The sequence below is a fragment of the Halichoerus grypus genome, chromosome 15 (assembly GCF_964656455.1).
Source record: "Halichoerus grypus chromosome 15, mHalGry1.hap1.1, whole genome shotgun sequence".
In the NCBI taxonomy this organism is placed as follows: domain Eukaryota; kingdom Metazoa; phylum Chordata; class Mammalia; order Carnivora; family Phocidae; genus Halichoerus; species Halichoerus grypus.
Genome location: NC_135726.1, coordinates 52,181,540 through 52,200,617, shown reverse-complemented (window position 1 = coordinate 52,200,617; position 19,078 = coordinate 52,181,540). Strand labels below are relative to the sequence as shown.

Here is a 19,078-nt window from a genome sequence, read left to right as displayed (position 1 = left end):
GATGGGTGGTGGTGCTGACTGTCAGGGGCCTGAGGGAGCCGGGGACTTCGGGAGATGAGTCTTGGGCTCTGCCTGGGCTGGGTGGAGCTCAGGGAGGGGATATGATGGGTTGGGTTTTGTGGTAGGGTTGGGGGTGGGAAGAGAGGGGCCCAGAGTTTGGGCAGGGTGTGGGTGGAGGCCCGGAAATGGGGGCACAGGACCGAATCTCCCCGTGCCCCTCCTTTCTGTTCCTAAGTACTCCCTCCCCAGGGGCCTCAACAGCAGCCTGGGGGCAGAGCCCTGGCAAGCAGATGATGTGAGGTGACAGATCACTACCTCCCCTTCTCCTGCTCCCTCCTCTTGTGCCAGCCCCCCCCCCCCCCCCCCCCCCCGGGACGGGAGAGCCTGCGACCTGCCCTGCAGAATGCCTGGGCCCTGCTGGGAGCTGCCACAAGGGTGCAGGTGATGGAGGCGCCCGGTCCCTCACTGCAGGTGCCCTGAGGAGTCCCGTCCCTGCACCAGGTCAGTTACGCCCTTAGCAGGAGCCAGACCCCGTGCAAAGTTCCTCACATGCTGGTTCACTGGAGCCTCACAACAGGCTCAGGAAGTGGGGATCGTGAGCACAAGTTACAGAAAATGAGGTGGGGAGGCGCTCAGGACCCCCAGCGGGTCATAATTCGTAGCCAGTCCCACGGGGCTCCCTCTGCACTTTTCGGGGCCTCAGCATCCTCTGTACAACGGGCCTGATGCTAATGCCCACCCCCTGGCTGTGCCCCAGTGCCCAGAATAGGACCTGGCCCCTCTCGGGGCCCCGGGAACACTTGAAGAAGGATGCAGGTGGCCAGATGGCCATCAGGTGACACTGACAGGAGCCTAGCTGCGAGCTCCACGTGGCCTTGCTCCCCCCTCATCCCTCAGGGCTCTGAGCAGCTTCCCCAGGTGGTGGTTTGGGTTTTCACTCCAGCCTCAGACTTCCTTCCCCAGCCCCAGCCAGCCCCCGGATGTGGTGGCAGTCACTGCTGTACCGACCTCAGCTGCCCCCAGCAGCCCTTTAGCGGGAGGGGGGGCTCCTATTGAGGCCCCCATCCCCAACCAGCCCTGCTGGTCTGGAACCCAGGTGGGCAGGTGGCCCATCTCTACTGGGATGCCTTTGAAGCTCAAAGCCAGGCCTTGACCCCTCAGTGGAGGGGGTGGGGTGGCAGCAAGTCTAGTGGTGATCTTGGACAAGTCATTTTGCCCCTAGGGGGTTCAGTTTCCTGAATGTAAACTAAATGGCGGCCACTCTTTATTATTAGCTGGGGAGGAGACCTGAAAGGGCTAGAAGAGCTGTTTTAGCACAAGCCTGGCACACAGTAGGCCGGCATTCAGTGCTTGCTGGATGACTGACAGAATGAACCGACTCCTAAACACCTGAGAGCTTGAGGTGCCCACCCCTTTATCTCTGCAAAGTTCAGTGCCGGCCACCACCTACTGAACTTCAGCCCTGTGCCACGATCTCAGTAATCCCCCCAAAGACCCTCTGGGCTCCGTCCGATTACTGTCCCATCTAAGAAACAGGCTCAGGGGAAGCCACCTACCTAAAGTCACACAGAGAGACAGACACGTGCACGCTGCCCCCGGAGAACAATCCGTTCATCGAGGATGTGGGGTGGGTGTGCTGTCTTCCCTGGTTATTATGGCCCCTTCAGGCACCCCCAGGTCTGTGGCTCTTCACTCTCCTGAGGGCTGGGGCAGAGTGGGGAGCTGATGGAGGGAAACTACACCCCTTCTCCACCCGCCCTGTGCCTGACCGGCCCTGCACAGATAACCCAGCCCCGGCCCCTCCAGTTGCCTCCATGCACCTCGTCAAGGCTGCCAGAGACAGGAGGCAAGGACCTTTGGCAGATCCAGAGGCCTCTGTCTTCCCACCTGTGTAATGGGCTGGGGATCTCTACAGCACCGCCTCCCCTGGGCGGGGGTGGGGGATGGGGAGGACGACGCTCTTGAGAAGAGGTGGGCCGAGCCCAGAGGTCCGAGAGCGGGCTGGACCTGACACCAGTTTCCCACCCTTCCCCTTGCGGTGGGCGCCGGATGCCGGCCAGGCTAGACTAGACGGCCCCCTTCCTTAAAGGGCCAGGCGCCTCCTCAGCCCCGGCCCCACGACGGTGGCTCGCCCCTCCTCTCCAGCTCAGGGAATAGTTAACTTTCCAGACTTGGGTGTGTTGGGGGAAGGAATCAGTCCCGGATCCCTGCCCTGCATCTCGCACCCCAGACACCCGGACCCGGGCGGGGCAGGCGACGCCCCCAACCCCGAGGTGCCGGGCCCGCCCTCCGCTTCCGCCCCCGGCCCCCAGCAGGCTCCGCCCCTCTCCGACGTCACCGAGGCCCGCGCGGATTGGCCGACTGCGCCATCGCTCGGGACACTTCCTCCTGGGCCGCAGCCGCAGAGTTAAAACTTTGGAGGGGGAAAAAGAGCCACCGGCGCCGAGCGCCGGGTGACCCTCCCTTCCGCCCCCCCAAACTGCCGCCGGTAACGCCCCCTTCTCCGCGGCCCCCGACCGAACTTTTCTCCAACTTCTGAGACCCGTGAGATTCCCCCTTAGCACCCCGGCCCTCGGGATCCCTTTGCCCATCCCCGGGCCCGTCGGATCCTTGGGATCCCCTCGATCCCCGACTCAGAGACTCCTGTCCTCCACCCCCAAGGTCTGATGAATCCCGCGGACCCCCTTAATTGGATCCTCGTCTTAGAGCCACTGTATTCTGGGATTCCCCGCTGCTGCCTTCTCATGCCTTTCTCTCCTCAAGGGGCTTTGGATCCTGGGCTCTCCTGATCCCTGAGATTCCGACCTACTAGATTTTCTTGATTACTTGGAATCTCTGAAGCCCTGGGTCCCTCAAACCATTAGATTTCTCCTTTATGACTCCCGAGCGTTTGACCCACTAGATTGCCTTTCTTTAATTTCCCAGGGTCCCGCCATCCTCGAGTGCCCTCAACCTGCTAGATTTCTTTTCTCGCATCCCCGGGATTCCCGCGCTCCCACCACCATCTTACGGGCTCCCTCGGATCCAGTGACCCGGGTTCCCCGGGCTCCTTCAGCCTCATCCCGGGTGGGCGCCGGGCGGCCGGCGCCGGGCGGCGGGTCCCGGGACTCCCCCCCTCCCCGCCCCCCATGGCCGCCTCCCCTTCCCATCTCGCCGGGCTCCCAGGCTCTCCCGGGCCGGGGTCTCCTCCGCCCCCCGGCGGCTTGGAGTTGCAGTCGCCACCACCGCAACTGGCCCAGGTCCCAGCTCCGAGCTCCGGGGTCTCCTTCCACATCCAGATCGGGCTGACCCGCGAGTTTGTGCTGCTGCCCACCGCCTCTGAGCTGGCCCATGTGAAGCAGCTGGCTTGCTCCATCGTGGACCAGAAGGTAAGAGCGCAGGGTTCCTCCCAACCAGCTTGGGGAGAGGTCCGGAGGGGGTGGGGGCGCCGGCAGAGGTGGCCAGGAGCCTGGCATAGGGGAAGGGGAAAAAGGAGGATTAAGCCTTGGGCGACTGGGGGGAATGGGGATGGGGCATTTAGCCCCCAGTTGCTTCCTCATCTCACTACCCATTCGAGGGAGGCCTGGGCAGGGGCGGGGTGCTCCAAAGGCCTCCCCAAATTGCGTGTCCCTGCGTGGTGTTGTTTTCTGCAGCCAGCAGGGAGGAAGGGAGGGGCCAGCTAGGTGTCGAAGTGGGGAGGAAGGGGTAGGTGGGGGCCGCAGATGGGGGACCTCTCCATTCAAGCCCGTCCCCTTCCATCTCCCATTTGGTGGAAACAGTAGAAATTGAAGCCGTGCTGGCCATGACTATCGGATGACATGTGTGGGTGTGAGTGCCTGCCCCAGCTGCCAGGGGCAAGTGAGGTCTCCCGAGCCCAATCTCTGCCCTCCCCCAGGCCTGAGATGTGTGTGGAGGGGCAGGCACCTCTTTGGAACCCCCAGAGACTCTGGGGACTCTGTTCCCTCTCCTAATCACAGTGTTACCACCCCTCAGGTCTGATGCTGGCCTGTTAAAACGGGCCTTCCCCAACCCCACCTTACTCTTAGTTTTGGACACCAGGGTCACCATGGTGGGCAGCTGGGGATCATGGCAAGCGGAAATCAGGTGGAACTCAATGCCTGAATTCTAGAATGTTAAAAGTTAGGATAGTGGGTTTCTCTGTTGTTGGAATTCTAGACTGTAAAAATGTTAGAATATTAGAATTCTAGATTGTTCAAATATGCAACTTCTAGGTAATTGAACTCTTGATATTAAAGTGTCCAGGGGCACCTGGCTGGCTCAGTCAGTAGAACATGCGACTCTTGATCTCAGGGTCATGAGTTCCAGCCCTACATTAGGGGTAAAGCTTACTTAAAAAAAAAAAAAAAAAGTGTACAAACATTAGAATCCTAGGTTGTTGGAATATTAAAACATGAAAATGGTAGAATATTAGATTCCTGGGTTGTTGGAATCATAGCATGTTAAAATGTTAGAATTTTGGGATGCTGGGTTGTTGAAATCCTTTAATGGTAAGATACTCAAATAAATCCTAGTTTATTAGATTCCTAGAACATGAAAATACCAGACTGCTGCTGATCTAGATTGTTGAAATCCCAAAACATGTCATGATAATATGTTGGAACCTAAGATATATATATATCATGATATATATATCATATATCATGTGAGCATGTTGGAATCCCTAAATGTCCAAATTCCAGAATCTTCTCAGACCCCCAGAAATGAATTCTTTGGGCTTCAGAGAAACATCGGGAACTGGGCCAACCCCCCTCCATTTTACAGACAAGGAAACTGAAGCTTAGAGACAGACTCCCCCCACCCCCAAGCAGTCAAGGCCCAGGCAGTCCCTGTGAGCTGTGGACCCTCTCCCAGCAGACAAGAACAATATGGGGCTTCCTTGGCCCTCCACCAAAACCCCAAACCCACAGGTCCAGTTGTCATACCCAACTCAGCCTGCTCTTTGGGAAGACAGATGGGGATGGGGTAGAAGGCAGACTGTCCCCTGGGTGTAATTTGTCTGGTGCCCAAATCTTTGGCCTCCTCCCTCAGGCCTCACCCCAGTTTTGTTTTCTGTCTTCTGTCCAGGTGTGGCAGGGCCCCTTTCCTTCCTTCCAGCCGCTCCACCTGGGAGGTTTCACTTTCTGTTCTACCTCGTTTCATTTCCTGCCCCCCGCCCCAGCCCCAGCTAGGGACACCTGGGTCCTTTGGACATTGGGTAGGGGGCACCCTCCCTACCTCCAGCTCTATTGAGCCCTAGCCTTCCCACCTCTCCCCCTCCCCCCCAGGAGTCCTAAGTCCCCTTCTTCCAGCTGGCCCCACCCCAGTGCTGGGCCTGGAGCCAGGTAACAGGGACAATAGATCCAGGAAGGAAGCTGGGGTGGGGTGGGGGCTTAAAGGAGGGGGTGTTCACTTAACCCCCTCACCCCCTGGAAAATTCTAGGTGCTCACGCGCCCAGAGCCACTCTCCCTCCCACCCCAGTTTCCCAGTCCAGCCACCCAGTCGGGAACTCCATCGGCGCTCTCTCCCAGCACACCTGGGGCCCTGGCACCCTGCCCACTCACTTGAGCTGCGCTGGGGAGGGCGCAGTCAGGAAGCGCAGGGCTGCGGGGTCTCTGTTTCCGGGGGAAACTGTGGGCCCTGCCCTGGGAGTGTTCCAGACCGCTGCCTCCGAAGGCAGCTCCGAGCCTTGCCGTCACCACCTCTCTCTCCCGCCCCTCAGTTCCCCGAGTGTGGCTTCTACGGTCTTTACGACAAGATCCTTCTCTTCAAACATGACCCCACGTCGGCCAACCTCTTGCAGCTGGTGCGCTCGGTGGGAGACATCCAGGAGGGCGACCTGGTGGAGGTGGTGCTGTCGGGTGAGCAGCAGAGGCCTGCCTGGGGGCGTCGCCTCTAGCGGGGGCGGGACTGCTGGGGTGGGCCCGGAAACATGCTTCTTAAAGTCAGGGCCAGCGGTTCCAAGCCTTGGTCGCAAATTAGAATCACCCCTGGAGCTTTGACAAACTGCCGCCCTGGAATGGGTAAATATGTTGCGTGTGCACACTGTGAAATTCGCACAGCACCGAACGTAGGCGATGTCCAGCAACATGGATGAACCTCACAAACGTAACGCCGAAAGGCATTTGCTAGACATCAGACTACATATTGTATAATTCCTTTTATGAAGCGCAGAGACGGATACAGTTAGGAGCGAGGAAGGCGGGTGCCTTCGCCAAAGGGCCAGTGTTCTCCCCGTCGGTGAAGGGCACCACCATCACCTGGGGGGCGTGAGGGAGATTTCTGGGCACTGATTTAAACTTCCATTTATTTATCAGGGTGTTGGTGACACGGTGTGTACAGTGTGACAGTTCCCTGAGCCATGCACTGGAGATGTGTCTTTTTCTAGATGTATGTTGTACTTTGATACAGAATTTTAAACGTTTCCTCCCCCAACCTTGCGTAGTGCAATGGTCAGTAAAATGGGTTGAATGAGTGGATGACAATTAGCAGAAGTTATGGCCCTGGTGACCTTATTCAGGTTTTAAATATCCTCATGTAGGCCGGCAACTCTTGGATTTTTATTCATCCCGATCTCCGTCTGCTAAATCCAGATCTGTCATGTAGCTTGTCCCCCTGACACTTTTATTTGGCAGCTCTAGGCATCTCAGAGATGGCCTCTCCAAGACAGAAATCTTCATTTTGTCCTCCTTTCTTCCAGCAGTGTTCTCCACCTTGGTGAAGGGCATCACCATTCACTCAGGTGCTCATGCCCCAAATCCTGGGGGCATCCTTGACTCCTCCTTTTTCTCTCATCCCTTCACTTGATCCGTCATCAAACCAATTGGTCTTACCTTTAACATACATTCTGAATGTATTTCTTACAGCCTCCTCTGGTTCAAGCAGCGATCACCTCCTGCCTAGACTGTTACCGTAGCTCACAAGTCAGATCCTGACACTTCACTGCTCAGAATCCTCCCATGGCTCCCCATTACCCTTGGAATAAAATGCAAACTCCTCAATATGGCCTTATTATGGCTGTCCTGATCTGGCCCCTGCCAATTCCCTGGATTCACCTCTTACACTGTCCCCCTTATTTTCTTTGTTCCTGCCATGGTTGTCTGTTCTCTGTCCCTTGAATAAACTGAGCTGCCGCCCATCTCCAGGTGTGTGCACTAGTCTTCCCGCCCCATCTTCTCATAGCTTGCTCCTTCGTGTTGTTTGGATCTGAGCTTAAATGCCATTTCCTCCAGTGTCTGAAATTTCCTTCTCTGTGTGTTTATGTTCCCTGTCTCCCCAAAAGAATGTCAGCTCCCTGAGAGTGGGGTGTTCATAGCTTTACCCTGAGTGTGTAAGCTGTGCTTGGCACATAGAAAAGAGTCCCCTTTCTGTTGCACCATAACAAGGAAAATAGCCCGATTAGACTGAAATTCGGGGGTGAGGTGGGGAGGGTAGGAAAGAGGATGAGACTTAGTGCAAAAATGAAACTTTAAAAATAAAAGTCAAGATTTATTGAGGACTTTCTATGTGCTCTGTTTAAAGAGCACTGTTTAAAATTTTTAATTTTTAGGGACGCCTGGGTGGCTCAGTCAGTTAAGCATCTGCCTTCAGCTCGGGTCATGATCCAAGGGTCCTGGGATCGAGTCCCGCATCAGGCTCCCCGCTCGGCGGGGAGTCTGCTTCTCCCTCTGCCTCTGCTGCTCCCCCTGCTTGTGCCCTGTGTCTCTTTGACAAATAAATAGGTAAAAAATCTTAAAAATAAATAAATAAATAAATAAATAAATAAATAAATAAATAAAATTTTAAACTTAAAAAAAAAGCGAGGGGCACCTCGCTAGCTCAGTCGGTAGAGTGTGCAACTCTGGATCTCAGGGTTGTGGGTTCCAGCCCTTCGTTGGGTGTAGAGATGACTTAAAAATAAAATCTAAAAAAAAAACAATAAAATAGGGGCACCTGGGTGGCTCAGTCGTTAAGCATCTGCCTTCGGCTCAGGTCATGATCCCAGGGTCCTGGGATCGAGCCCCGCATCAGGCTCCCTGCTCGGCAGGAAGCCTGCTTCTCCCTCTCCCCCTCCCCCTGCTTGTGTTCCCTCTCTCGCTGTGTCTCTCTCTGTCAAATAAATAAAATCTTTAAAAAAATAAAATAAAATCTTAAAAAAACAATAAAATAAAGAACTCTGTTTTAAAAGCTTTCCATATATTAATTCATTTAGCCCTTAAAAAAGAATCTATAAGGGTGCCTGGGTGGCTCAGTCGTTAAGCGTCTGCCTTCAGCTCAGGTCATGATCTCAGGGTCCTGGGATCGAGCCCCGCATCGGGCTCTCTGCTCAGCGGGAAGCCTGCTTCTCCCTCTCTCTCTGATCCTCCTCCACTTGTGCTCTGTCTCTCTCCGTCTGTCTCAAATAAATAAATAAAATCTTTAAAAAAAAATCTATAAAGAATACTATTGTGATACTGGGCATGTTCTTTCCTAGACACCTGCATGGCTCATACCCTTGCCTCCTTCAGGTTTTTGCCCTAATGACATCTGAAGGGGGTCTTCCTCAACCACCGATTTAAAATTGTACATCTTGTACCTTCCCACTCTCCCTTCTCTGCTTAATTTTTCTCCTTAGCACTTATTGACTTCTAGCCTGCTGTATATATTTTTTTTGGAGTTGTAATTTATTTCTTGAATATATATATACTACATATACTTATATACATAATGTGCAAATATATATAATTTACATAATGTTTTTATATTTTATGTATATTATATATGTAAATATACATAATACATATACATAATACATATCTAATGTATTATATATAACATATTATATAATATGCTATAACATAACATGTTATATAATATGTAATGATATATGTTATATTATAAATATATAAGATATACTATAAAATAATATATAATATGTATAATTTACATTATATATAAATATACATAATGTGCAAATATATATATATTTTTTTACCCTAGAGAAAAGTGCAAAGTTACACGTATAGAGACAGACTAAGAACATCAAATGAGAGCATGCAAGTGTATGTTTCGGCTGAGCTGTGTCTTCCAGAGTACCCAGTTTATGTTGGTTCTCAATATTCATCCTGTTATTGAGAAAGGAAATATTTGCTTGACAGGTTGTTTTTTTTTTAATTATTTGAGTATAGTAGACACATGCTGTATGCTTTATTACATAAACATTTCCAAGAGGCAATAAATACGGTACTAAAAGCATGAACTTTGGCCACACTGGCCCAGGTTCGATTTCAAGTTCCACGGCTTGCTAGCTGTGTGACCTTGGGCAAGTTGCTTCACCTCTCTGTGCTACAATCTTCTCATCTGGAAAATGGGGATAATAACAGTGTACCTCCGGGCCTTTTGAGAGAACTGAATTCACTAGTATCTTGAAGTATGTGGAGCAGTGCATGGCACTAGGTAATTGCTAGGTTGGGTGATTTTTTTTTTTTTAAGATTTTATATATATATATTTTAAAGATATATTTATTTATTTGAGAGAGAGATCGAGAGAGCAAGCAAGGGAGCACAGCAGGGGGAGTGGCAGAGGGAGAGGGAGAAGCAGGCTCCCCACTGAGCAGGGAGGCCTACCCGGGCTAGATCCTAGGCCCCGAGGATCATGACCTGAGCCAAAGGCAGATGCTTAACCAACTGAGCCACCCAGGCAGCCCTGGGTGATTGTTAAATAAGAATATTTATTTTCTTTGGTTGTCAGCCTCCCTTACTAGAGGCCAGGCAGGGAATTTGTCTGTTTGTTCTGTGTGGTGTCCCTGGCACCTAGAACAATGCTCAGTAAATGTTTGTTGGATTTCCATTTTAAAGATGAGAAAACGGAGATACATAGGTATTTGGTTTTTTCTCTTGATACTCAAGCTCCATCCTAGATCAGCAACTCTGACGGTGGGACCCAGGCATCTGTATCTGTATTTTTAAATTTTATTTTAAAGTGTTTAATTGTGAAATATACATAACATAAAATTTACCATCTTAACCATTTTTAAGTCTCCTCTTCAGTAGGGTTAATGACATTCACGCTGTCCTGCCACAGTCTCCAGGAGTATGTTCATCTTGCAGAACTGAAACTCTGTACCCACTAAACAACTCCCCAGTCCCCGGCATAGGTGTCTTGCCCAGTGGTGACGCTGGGATTTGAACCCAGGTAGAGTGTAGTATGCGAGTAAATGAAGGAAGGCAAGATCAAACCTTGCAGCGGGGAGGACTGTGAGAAACCCAGGAACAGCCCTCGCTGCCCCGGCTCAACCATCCGCCCCTCCCTGCTGCCTGCAGCTTCGGCCACCTTCGAGGACTTCCAGATCCGCCCGCACGCCCTCACGGTGCACTCCTACCGAGCGCCGGCCTTCTGTGATCACTGCGGGGAGATGCTCTTCGGCTTAGTGCGCCAAGGCCTCAAGTGTGATGGTGAGGGGAGAGGGGCTGGAGGCGGGGCCCGGAAGTGTGTGGGGAGGGGACAGGAGGGTAGGGCGGGGGTGGAGCTCAGAGGTAGGAGGCGTGGCTCGGAGGGAGAGGTAAGGGCCCAGAGGCACAGCTTGGGGGAGGAGCTGGGGTGGGGCTTGAGTGGTGGGTGGGGCCCGGGGCGGTGCTCAGCTCCGGAGGTGGAGCCTGATTTGGAGCTTCGAGGGAGAGGTAAGGGGGCAGAGCTTGGGGGAGGAGGGGAATGTGCCCAGGGAGGAAGGTGGAGCCTATAACAGGAATCACCAGAGAAACAGCCAGTAGGAGGTAGATATTAAGGGATATTTGGAAGGAATTAGCTTAGAGGATTGTCGGGGCTGGCCAAGCAACTCTCAAATCCATAGGGCAGCCCATCAGGAAGGGCCGGCTGGACTCCCGGGCAGAGTTTCTTCATCGGGGAAATCTCAACTCTGCTTTTTAACCTTTCAACTGATTGAAACGGGCCCACCCAGATTAACTAGAGTACTCTCCCTCACTTCAAGTCATCTGACTGTGGACTTGAATCATACCTACAAAATAGCCTTACAGCAAACCCTACACTAGCATCTGAATTACTGGGGTTGACACATAAGCTGACCATTAGAGTCCACTCCTTATTGACTTGGCCCCTCAGTGTGCCAGGGCCTGCCATAACAAAATACCCACAGGCCAAGTGGTTTAAACAACACATATTTATAACTCACGGTTCCAGAGGCTGGAAAGTTTAAGATCACGCTTCGGACAGGGCATGGTTCCTGGTGAGAACCCTCTTTCTGGCTTGCACACGGCTGCTATCTCGCTGTGTAGCTCACGTGGTGTGCAGAGAGACACAGTTTCCCTTTTATAAAGACCTGGGTCACATCGGATCAGCGCCCCACCTTTATGGCCTCATTTAACCTTAATTACCTCCTTAAAGGCCCATTCTTCAAATGCAGTCACATTATGGGTTAGGGCATCAGCTATGACTTTGGGGGGATGGACATTTGTTCAGTCTACAACAAGCACCCATACACATGTCCTTCAATCATACTTAAAAAAATAAAGGAACACACCAGTGTGTCTCAAGGTTAAGCCCAAGTGTTAGGTTCCGCAGGTCCACTCTTCCCATCTTCCACGATTCTGAGCGAGAACATTGAGCTCTTGCCCCACCTGCAGATGAAGTCCACACAGCCGCCTTGCCAATACACACAGCAGATGAAGATCATCCATTCTGTGAAGACTGCACCTCCATTAGAAGCATATTCTTGGATGTTCCATCATCCAAGGACCTCCAGCTTCGTGGCGGTCACACTTATATGGAAATCTCGAGTCTTCAGTGCCCCTGGTCTTCCAGATGACCTGCAGCATTGACCAGGATTGTTATTACACAGCCCTAAATATACCTGTGGCATTTAGGGGCTCGAGGGATGCTAGCCACGTCAGGCCTGCAGAAAACTGATTCAGTTGCGTTCAAAACTGTTATCAGTACTGCCATTGTGCACAAACCATATCCAACTCTTGGTGTCTTGGCATATGTAACCTTCATCACGGCACAATCCTGGTGTCATCAAAAAAAATTCTTTTTTTTTTTTTTGAGAGAGAAAGAGCCGCATGCACGTGGGCAAGCAGGGGGGACGGGGGAGGAGCAGAGGGAGAGGGAGAGAGAGAATCTTAAGCAGGCTCCATGCTCAGCAAGGAGACTGATGCGGGGCTCGATCACACGACCCTGAGATTACGACCTGAGCCGAAACCAAGAGCCAGACGCTCAACCTACTGAGCCACCCAGGAGCCCCCTGGTGTCATCGATTCTAATGGGCAACCTCAGCACGGACTTCATTGGTTCAACATCACAGATGATGGTCCTCGTTCATGTGGTTCCAACAGAGTCCCAAATGACTGTTTGGTTTTTTTTTAAAGATTTTATTTAATTAATTTATTTTTTTTAAGATTTAATTTATTTATTTGACAGAGAGAGACACAGCGAGAGAGGGGACACAAGCAGGGGGAGAGGGACCCTGGGATCATGACCTGAGCCGAAGGCAGACGCTTAACGACTGAGCCACCCAGGCGCCCCTCAAATGACTGTTCTTAATGCTATTAACACCTTCCAATGGGAGTTTGACTCTACCTTGATACTCACATAGGGAGTCACGGATGAGATTTTGAAATGCCATGAAGCACCTGAGTGAGCAAAGGCCGGCGCTGGGAAGTGTTTCCTGTTCTCAAAGGCCATTTGCCATCCCAAAGCTCTTGTCATAGCACCACCTTCGGGAAAGCCTATGACAGCCAGGCTACCAGAAGACAGCCTTCATGAGGCGGTCCCAAAGAAGCTTCCAAAGGCTGGAAGAACATTCTTCACTCCTGAACAGGGCACCATCCTGGAATCATTTGGAATCTCTGGAGATGTATGGGAGCAAGGGTTCAGGAAGCCCGCTAGGAAAACAGCAAGCTGAGCCTGATTCTTTCATGGACGAGGATTTTGGATTTTTTTTTTTAATGATAAATTAGGAAAGAAAGGACAATAAAGTCATACTTCCATCTGATACGGTAGAACCCTCCCGAGTACAACTGAAAACATGCTAACCCTTTCCCGGGAAGATGGGGATGCTTGTTCACTCTTTTCCTTCGATGTCCTGTAATTTAAATACGATACAGTGCTCCCTTCGGCAGCGCATGTACTAAAATGGGGCCAATATGGAGAAGAGTAGCATAGTTCCTGCGCAAGGACAATACGCACATTCCTAAAGCGTTCCATATTAAAAAAATAATAAGTATTGTGTTAGGTGATAGGGGGATAAAAGGAAGAAAACACAAATATTTCGTTTACACCTATATATAAGGAAGAACCGGTCATTGCCAGTACGCTCCTCCTTTGTGCAACTGGTCACGTGGTTGTGGCCGCCTTCAGCCTCTACCCAATCCACATTTCCTGGGTCCTCAGCAAGCACCTCACCTGCTCATGGTTCTTTGCCTGGTGGCCCAGAACCTTCCAGGCCGGTAGCGGTTCTACCCGATTTGGGTTTAGGTAGTTTTTCGTCGGCTTTAATGGCACCCGTAGGGGGTTCTCCTGAGAGATCTGCTGTATTCCTAATCTACCAAAGGGAAAAGGGGCGGGGCAGAGCCTTAGAGCCCAGGACTGGTGGAAGTATGTCTCTGATCGTCTGGCGCCCCCCGCAGGCTGCGGACTGAACTACCACAAGCGCTGTGCCTTCAGCATCCCCAACAACTGCAGTGGTGCCCGCAAGAGGCGCCTGTCGTCCACGTCTCTGGCCAGTGGCCATTCTGTGCGCCTCAGCACCTCCGAGTCCCTGCCCTGCATGGCTGATGAGCTGGTGAGGGGCTGAGGAGCGGGCTGGCTGGTGGCGGGGGGAAGGGGGGCGGGCGACAGGGCCCGGGCATGGGGCCGTGCACTAATGTGTCCCCTCCATCCTGCTGACCGCAGAGCCGTAGTACCACCGAGCTCCTGCCTCGCCGCCCCCCGTCATCCTCCTCCTCATCTTCGGCCTCCTCCTACACGGGCCGCCCGATCGAGCTGGACAAGATGCTGCTCTCCAAGGTGAAGGTCCCGCACACGTTCCTCATCCACAGCTACACGCGGCCCACCGTCTGCCAGGCTTGCAAGAAACTCCTCAAGGGTCTCTTTCGCCAGGGCCTGCAGTGCAAAGGTCAGCGGGGCCCCCAGGGGGGGACAGACGGGGTCAGAGGGCCCCAACACAGACACACACTCGTTCAGCGGCTTGGGGCCTCTCTCACCTGGCTGGGCTCGTGGCAGGACCTAAGACTCCCAGTACTCTGGGGGCACCTGGCTGGCTCACTCGGTGGGGACTGCGACTCTAGATCTCGGGGTTTTGAGTTCGAGCCCCGTGTTGGGTGTGGAGATGACTTAAAAATAAAGTCTTAAAAAAAAGAAAGAAAGAAAGAAAGAATCCCAGTATTCTGATTCTTAGGAGCACAGGGCCTCAGGAGAAGAGTGCCCTGAATCCTGGTGTTCTAGAACCTTTGGAATTCTGGAATCCTAGAACCTTAGAAATTTAGATCTATAAGCCACTTAGCATGGGATTCTAAAACTGTAGAACTTGAGAATTCTAGAACCATAGAACTGGAATCATAGGCTTCAAGAATTCTGGATCTCAGAATATCGAAACTTTAGAAACATCAAATGCAAACCTTAGAAGTCTAGAATCATAAACCCTTGGGACCATGGAATCCTAGAGTCCTAGACATCTAGAGAACAGAACTCTGGATTATCAGATTCTAGAATACCAGATGTCTAGATCCATAAAAATTTAGAGTCATCCAATTCTAGAATCTAGGGTGTATGGAATCCTAGAACCTTGGAATCATTAGATTCTGGAGGCTTCACAGTCCAGAATTATAGAACTATAGAATCACTGATTTCTAGAGTTTAGATATAGAAAACCCTAAAACCTTGGACATCAAGGAGCCTTAGCAGTCTAGAATCATAGAACTGTAGAATCATAGATGTGTCAAGTTCTAGACACTTGGACATTGAAATTTGGAGTCTTAGAACTCTAGAAAAAAAATCTATAATCATACGGGGATGTGCTACTGGAATCTAGTGGGTAGAGGACAGGGATGGTTGCTAAACACCTATGATATGCACAGACCAGGCCCCCGCAACAAGGAATTCCCCAGCCCCAACTATTCTAGACTCAAAGACGGACAACCAGAGAAGGTTCAGCTAGGTTTCCTGCCCCAAATAGCAAGAGCAGAATCTTTTGGGTCTGGGGGTTAGGAGTCAAGGTTCAACCCTTACAGGTGACCTCTCTCTCCCCTCCCACCTGTCCACTTGTTCCCTGTCCTCATACCAGACTGCAAGTTTAACTGTCACAAGCGCTGTGCCACCCGCGTCCCTAACGACTGTTTAGGGGAAGCACTCATCAATGGAGGTGAGAGGCTGTGGGCTGAGCCGGAAGGGGGGGGGTGCGGGACTGGGCGGAGGCCCCTCTGATGCCCCCGTCCCCCTAGATGTGCCGATGGAGGAGGCCACCGATTTCAGCGAGGCTGACAAGAGCTCCCTCATGGATGAGTCCGACGACTCTGGGGTCATCCCGGGCTCCCACGCGGAAAACGCCCTCCACGCCAGTGAGGAGGAGGAAGGCGAGGGAGGCAAGGCCGAGAGGTACCCAGGGCACCCTCCGGGGAAGGCCCTATCTCTACAATGGGTCAATGTCCCCCTGTAAATTTCCCAGGCACCCACACTATGTTTTTAAATTTTACCTTTTTCCTGAAAAATGTACATTTTTAGAAAGTTTTCATAGAAGAAGATTTTATTTTATTTTATTTTTTTATTATTATTATTTTTTAATTTTTATTTATTTGACAGACAGAGACACAGCCAGAGAGGGAACACAGCAGGGGGAGTGGGAGAGGGAGAAGCAGGCCCCCTGCAGAGCAGGGAGCCCGATGCGGGGCTCGATCCCAGGACCCCGGGATCATGACCTGAGCCGAAGGCAGATGCTTAACGACTGAGCCACCCAAGTGCCCTGTAGAAGCAGATTTTAATTTAGAGTATATTTCTTTTTCGGAACTGCTAATCCAGTCATTCAAAAGGTAGATAGTCAAACCCTCCTGCTTCCCTGCCTCCCAGCTGCTTAGCTCCTCTCTCCGAGGACGTCACTGGGATCAGCTGCTGGCAGGCCCTTCCAGAAACAGTCTGTGTTGCAAAGTGACAGAGCAAAGAGTAAAAACGTGGGAATCTGGAACCAGAGTGCTGTATGGCCTTTGGCAGGAGATTAACCTCTCTGGGCCCTCAGTTTCTTCATCAGTAAGATGGGGCTAAAGTAGGACCTACCTTTGAGGATTGTTGTAAGGGTGAAGCGAATGAATACGAATGAAGTACATAAAATAGCGCCTGGGTGTTAGCTCTTCTCGCAGAGCAGTCAAATCTTAGAAAGGAAGGAAAACTACCCACTTTCTTTTAGCCATTTTGGCCTCAGATTGACTTGTATGGCCTAAACAAGTCCCTTCCTCTTGCGGTGCCTTAGTCCTCCCATCTGTAAAATGGGGAAGGGGAAAACCATCCCCAAGGACCTGACGGGCAGTGGCTTTCTTCTGGCATGGAAGCTCTGAAAAATAATAACCTGCTTAATTTTACATTTTTAAATTATAAATGGGATTCATATTGATTCAGTTCTACTAGCATAAAAGCTCAAGTGCTTGATGGCAAGGATCCAGTGGGTAGAGGTCAGGTCAGGTCCATTCTCCAGGTGCCTAGGACAGGGCCTGGCTTCAGGCATGGGTGTGGAATGCCTGTGTGTCCAGGAGGCAGGAAGGCAGCGGGGTTTTGGAAGCCTAGGACGTTGGAGGCTGAGAGCACCAGGGCTAGGTCCCAGATCCGCCACTTACATGGTGAATCACGTCTCCCTGAGCCTCGGTTTCCTCCTGGGGCAATGACAGCACCTGTCTCATGGGGTGATTTTCGGATTCCATTAGATCATGCGGGTCAAGTGCTTGCTGGGTTGTAAACGATGGAGAGAGAATCCTCCCCGGTACTCTGTTCTTGAATCCCCAAAGTGCGGAGGGTGGGAGGTGATCCATTCCGGAGTATGGGGACAAATATTTGCATTTCCATTTCTCTTTACTTTTAATCTCATCTTTTAGATGTTTTCACTTTTTTGCATATGTTTTAGAATAATATTAATATACTATTATTGGTATATTCTATTAATACAGTAATACATGTATAAATAAGGGTAACCTGTGGATTGAAACCATCATTGATGTATAAGTACTTGTTTTTGAACTAAATCCTCAGAAGGACCATAAGGATCACTATACGCATTCCTAGGTTAGAAGATTGAAGCTCAGGGGCTTCAGCCAGTAATTACTAAGAGAAAGGAGCTGAGACTTCACCCCACAGGATCAGGGAGACATAAACATGGGGAGGAGGGTGAGCCACTTCCACGGTCCGTCAGTAGACACTTAATGAGCACCTACTGGGTTCTAGGACTTCCAAGCACACAGCTGTGAACCAAACCAGGAAAACTCTCTGGCTTCATAGAGCAGACACTCTAGTTGGGGAGACAGGTAATAAATGCATGCATAGCATCAGGTATTGATGATTGCTATCAAGAAAATAAAAATAAAGCAATGAGAGGGGCCAGAAAATGAAGATATGCCATTTTAGTTAGGGTCATTAAAGGGAGCCTATCTGAGGAGGTGACATTTGAAGAGATCTGAAGGAGGGGAGGAAAGGAGACATGTGGAAGATAGCTTGGTTCCCTACCAAGCAAAGGGAATAGCAGGTGCAAAGGCCCTGTGGTAGGGCCAAGCATGTTCCAGAAATAGCATTGAGCTTGGTGTGGCTGGAGCAGGGAGGGCAAGGGGAAGGGGATGGGAAACCAGGCCAAAGGGGAGATGGGTATGCCAGGTCTTTCCTGGAGTGTTTAGTAACAGAATAAGTGGGTGTCAGAGCTGGGTCTTGATTGACTTGGGTGGGGTGGGGTGGGGGTGTTGGGAGAGGCAGCCTATTTCACAGATGAGGAAACCAAGTCTCAGAGAGGCGAAGGGAAATGCCAAGGCCAACCGAGTCCTGTTTAGTGCAGGGATCAAGAGGTGGTTGGTTCTGGAGTTGAGCAAGTCTGTGAATCTCCCTCAGCCTTCATTTCCTCTCTGTAATAATAGCATGTGCACAAAAGGGCAATGAGGCACAGAGAGGTTGAGTCGCTTGCCTCGTGTCACACAGCCGGCTGCACAATCACTGGGCTCAGTACTGATGAGCACTTATCGGACGCCCACTGGGTGCCAAGCATTGTGCTAAACGCCTAAGAAAGGTTTTCACTCCTCACAGCAACTCCTTTGGGTGGAGAAACCGAGGTGCACAGAGGTTAGGTGATTTGCCAGGCAGCCTGACTTTGGAACCCAGCCTTGTAATGTGGCCTTCTCAAGAGTCCCCTTCCTCATTATGGGAAATGTGGAAACCACAGAAATGTGGCCCAAAAAAACCCCAACTCCCGGCTGCCCAGAGATGCGCCCTTCAGCCCCGATTGCTAATGGGTATTTTCCACTTGTAACCTCTCACCTCTTCCTCTCCCCCTCCCTCTCAGCTCCTTGGGGTACATCCCCCTAATGAGGGTGGTGCAGTCGGTGCGACACACGACGCGGAAATCTAGCACCACCCTGCGCGAGGGTTGGGTGGTTCATTACAGCAACAAGGACACGCTGGTGAGAGGGCGGGGTGGGGCTATGTGGGGCGGAGCTAGAGTTAGGGGAGGGGCAAGCTCCGCTTGAGGAGGCGGGGCTGGTGGGGTTATGGTGGGCGGGGCCTATCTGGAGGCGGAGCTAGAATTAGAGGGAAGGGTTCTAAGGGAGGGCGAAGGGGCAGGGCAGGAGTCAGGGAAGAGGCGGGGCTAAGGACAAGGTCAGGGGAAGAGTGGGACCAGGAATGGGGAAGCTGAAGTTAGGGTAGGGAGCGAGAAGGGTTCAGGTTATAGAGGATGGGATCAGGGGGTGCTGGGCCGGGCTAGAGGCCTAACTGGAGGTAATTAAGTGGGGGTGTGATACAGGGTGGGGCCAGGTGGGGCGAAGTTGGGAGGGAGGCGCGGGAGGGCTTATAGTGGCGGGGCCAGGGTCTGGGCAGGTAGGAGATAGGGGTGGGGCAGGTTTAGGGGCAGAGGAGCGTGGCTGGAGGCTGACCTAAAGTTGGAGGGGGGTTAT

At 51.7% G+C, this 19,078-nt stretch overlaps 1 protein-coding gene and 1 non-coding gene across 7 annotated transcripts in view; both read left to right on the top strand.

Annotated features, from left to right (window-relative positions):
* Window positions 1–2,179: 2,179 nt before the first annotated feature.
* Window positions 2,180–19,078, top strand: part of PRKD2 (protein kinase D2) — a 33,733-nt gene continuing 16,834 nt past the window's right edge. For 2 of the 6 annotated variants that reach the window (XM_036114001.2, XM_078062838.1), the window contains exons 1-8: window positions 2,395–3,368; window positions 5,700–5,838; window positions 10,259–10,390; window positions 13,577–13,731; window positions 13,842–14,064; window positions 15,232–15,309; window positions 15,389–15,542; window positions 18,469–18,586. In XM_036114001.2, the coding sequence (XP_035969894.1) occupies window positions 3,129–3,368; window positions 5,700–5,838; window positions 10,259–10,390; window positions 13,577–13,731; window positions 13,842–14,064; window positions 15,232–15,309; window positions 15,389–15,542; window positions 18,469–18,586 (1,239 nt within the window). In that variant the 5' untranslated portion in view covers window positions 2,395–3,128. Of the gene's footprint in view, window positions 3,369–5,699; window positions 5,839–10,258; window positions 10,391–13,576; window positions 13,732–13,841; window positions 14,065–15,231; window positions 15,310–15,388; window positions 15,543–18,468; window positions 18,587–19,078 lie in introns of all 6 variants that reach the window. The other 4 variants (XM_036114006.2, XM_036114004.2, XM_078062837.1 and 1 more) reach the window with 4 other exon arrangements.
* On the top strand, window positions 13,054–13,160 carry LOC118549606 (U6 spliceosomal RNA). Its single transcript, XR_004924152.1, has one exon. It is a non-coding gene; the product is annotated as a U6 spliceosomal RNA (small nuclear RNA).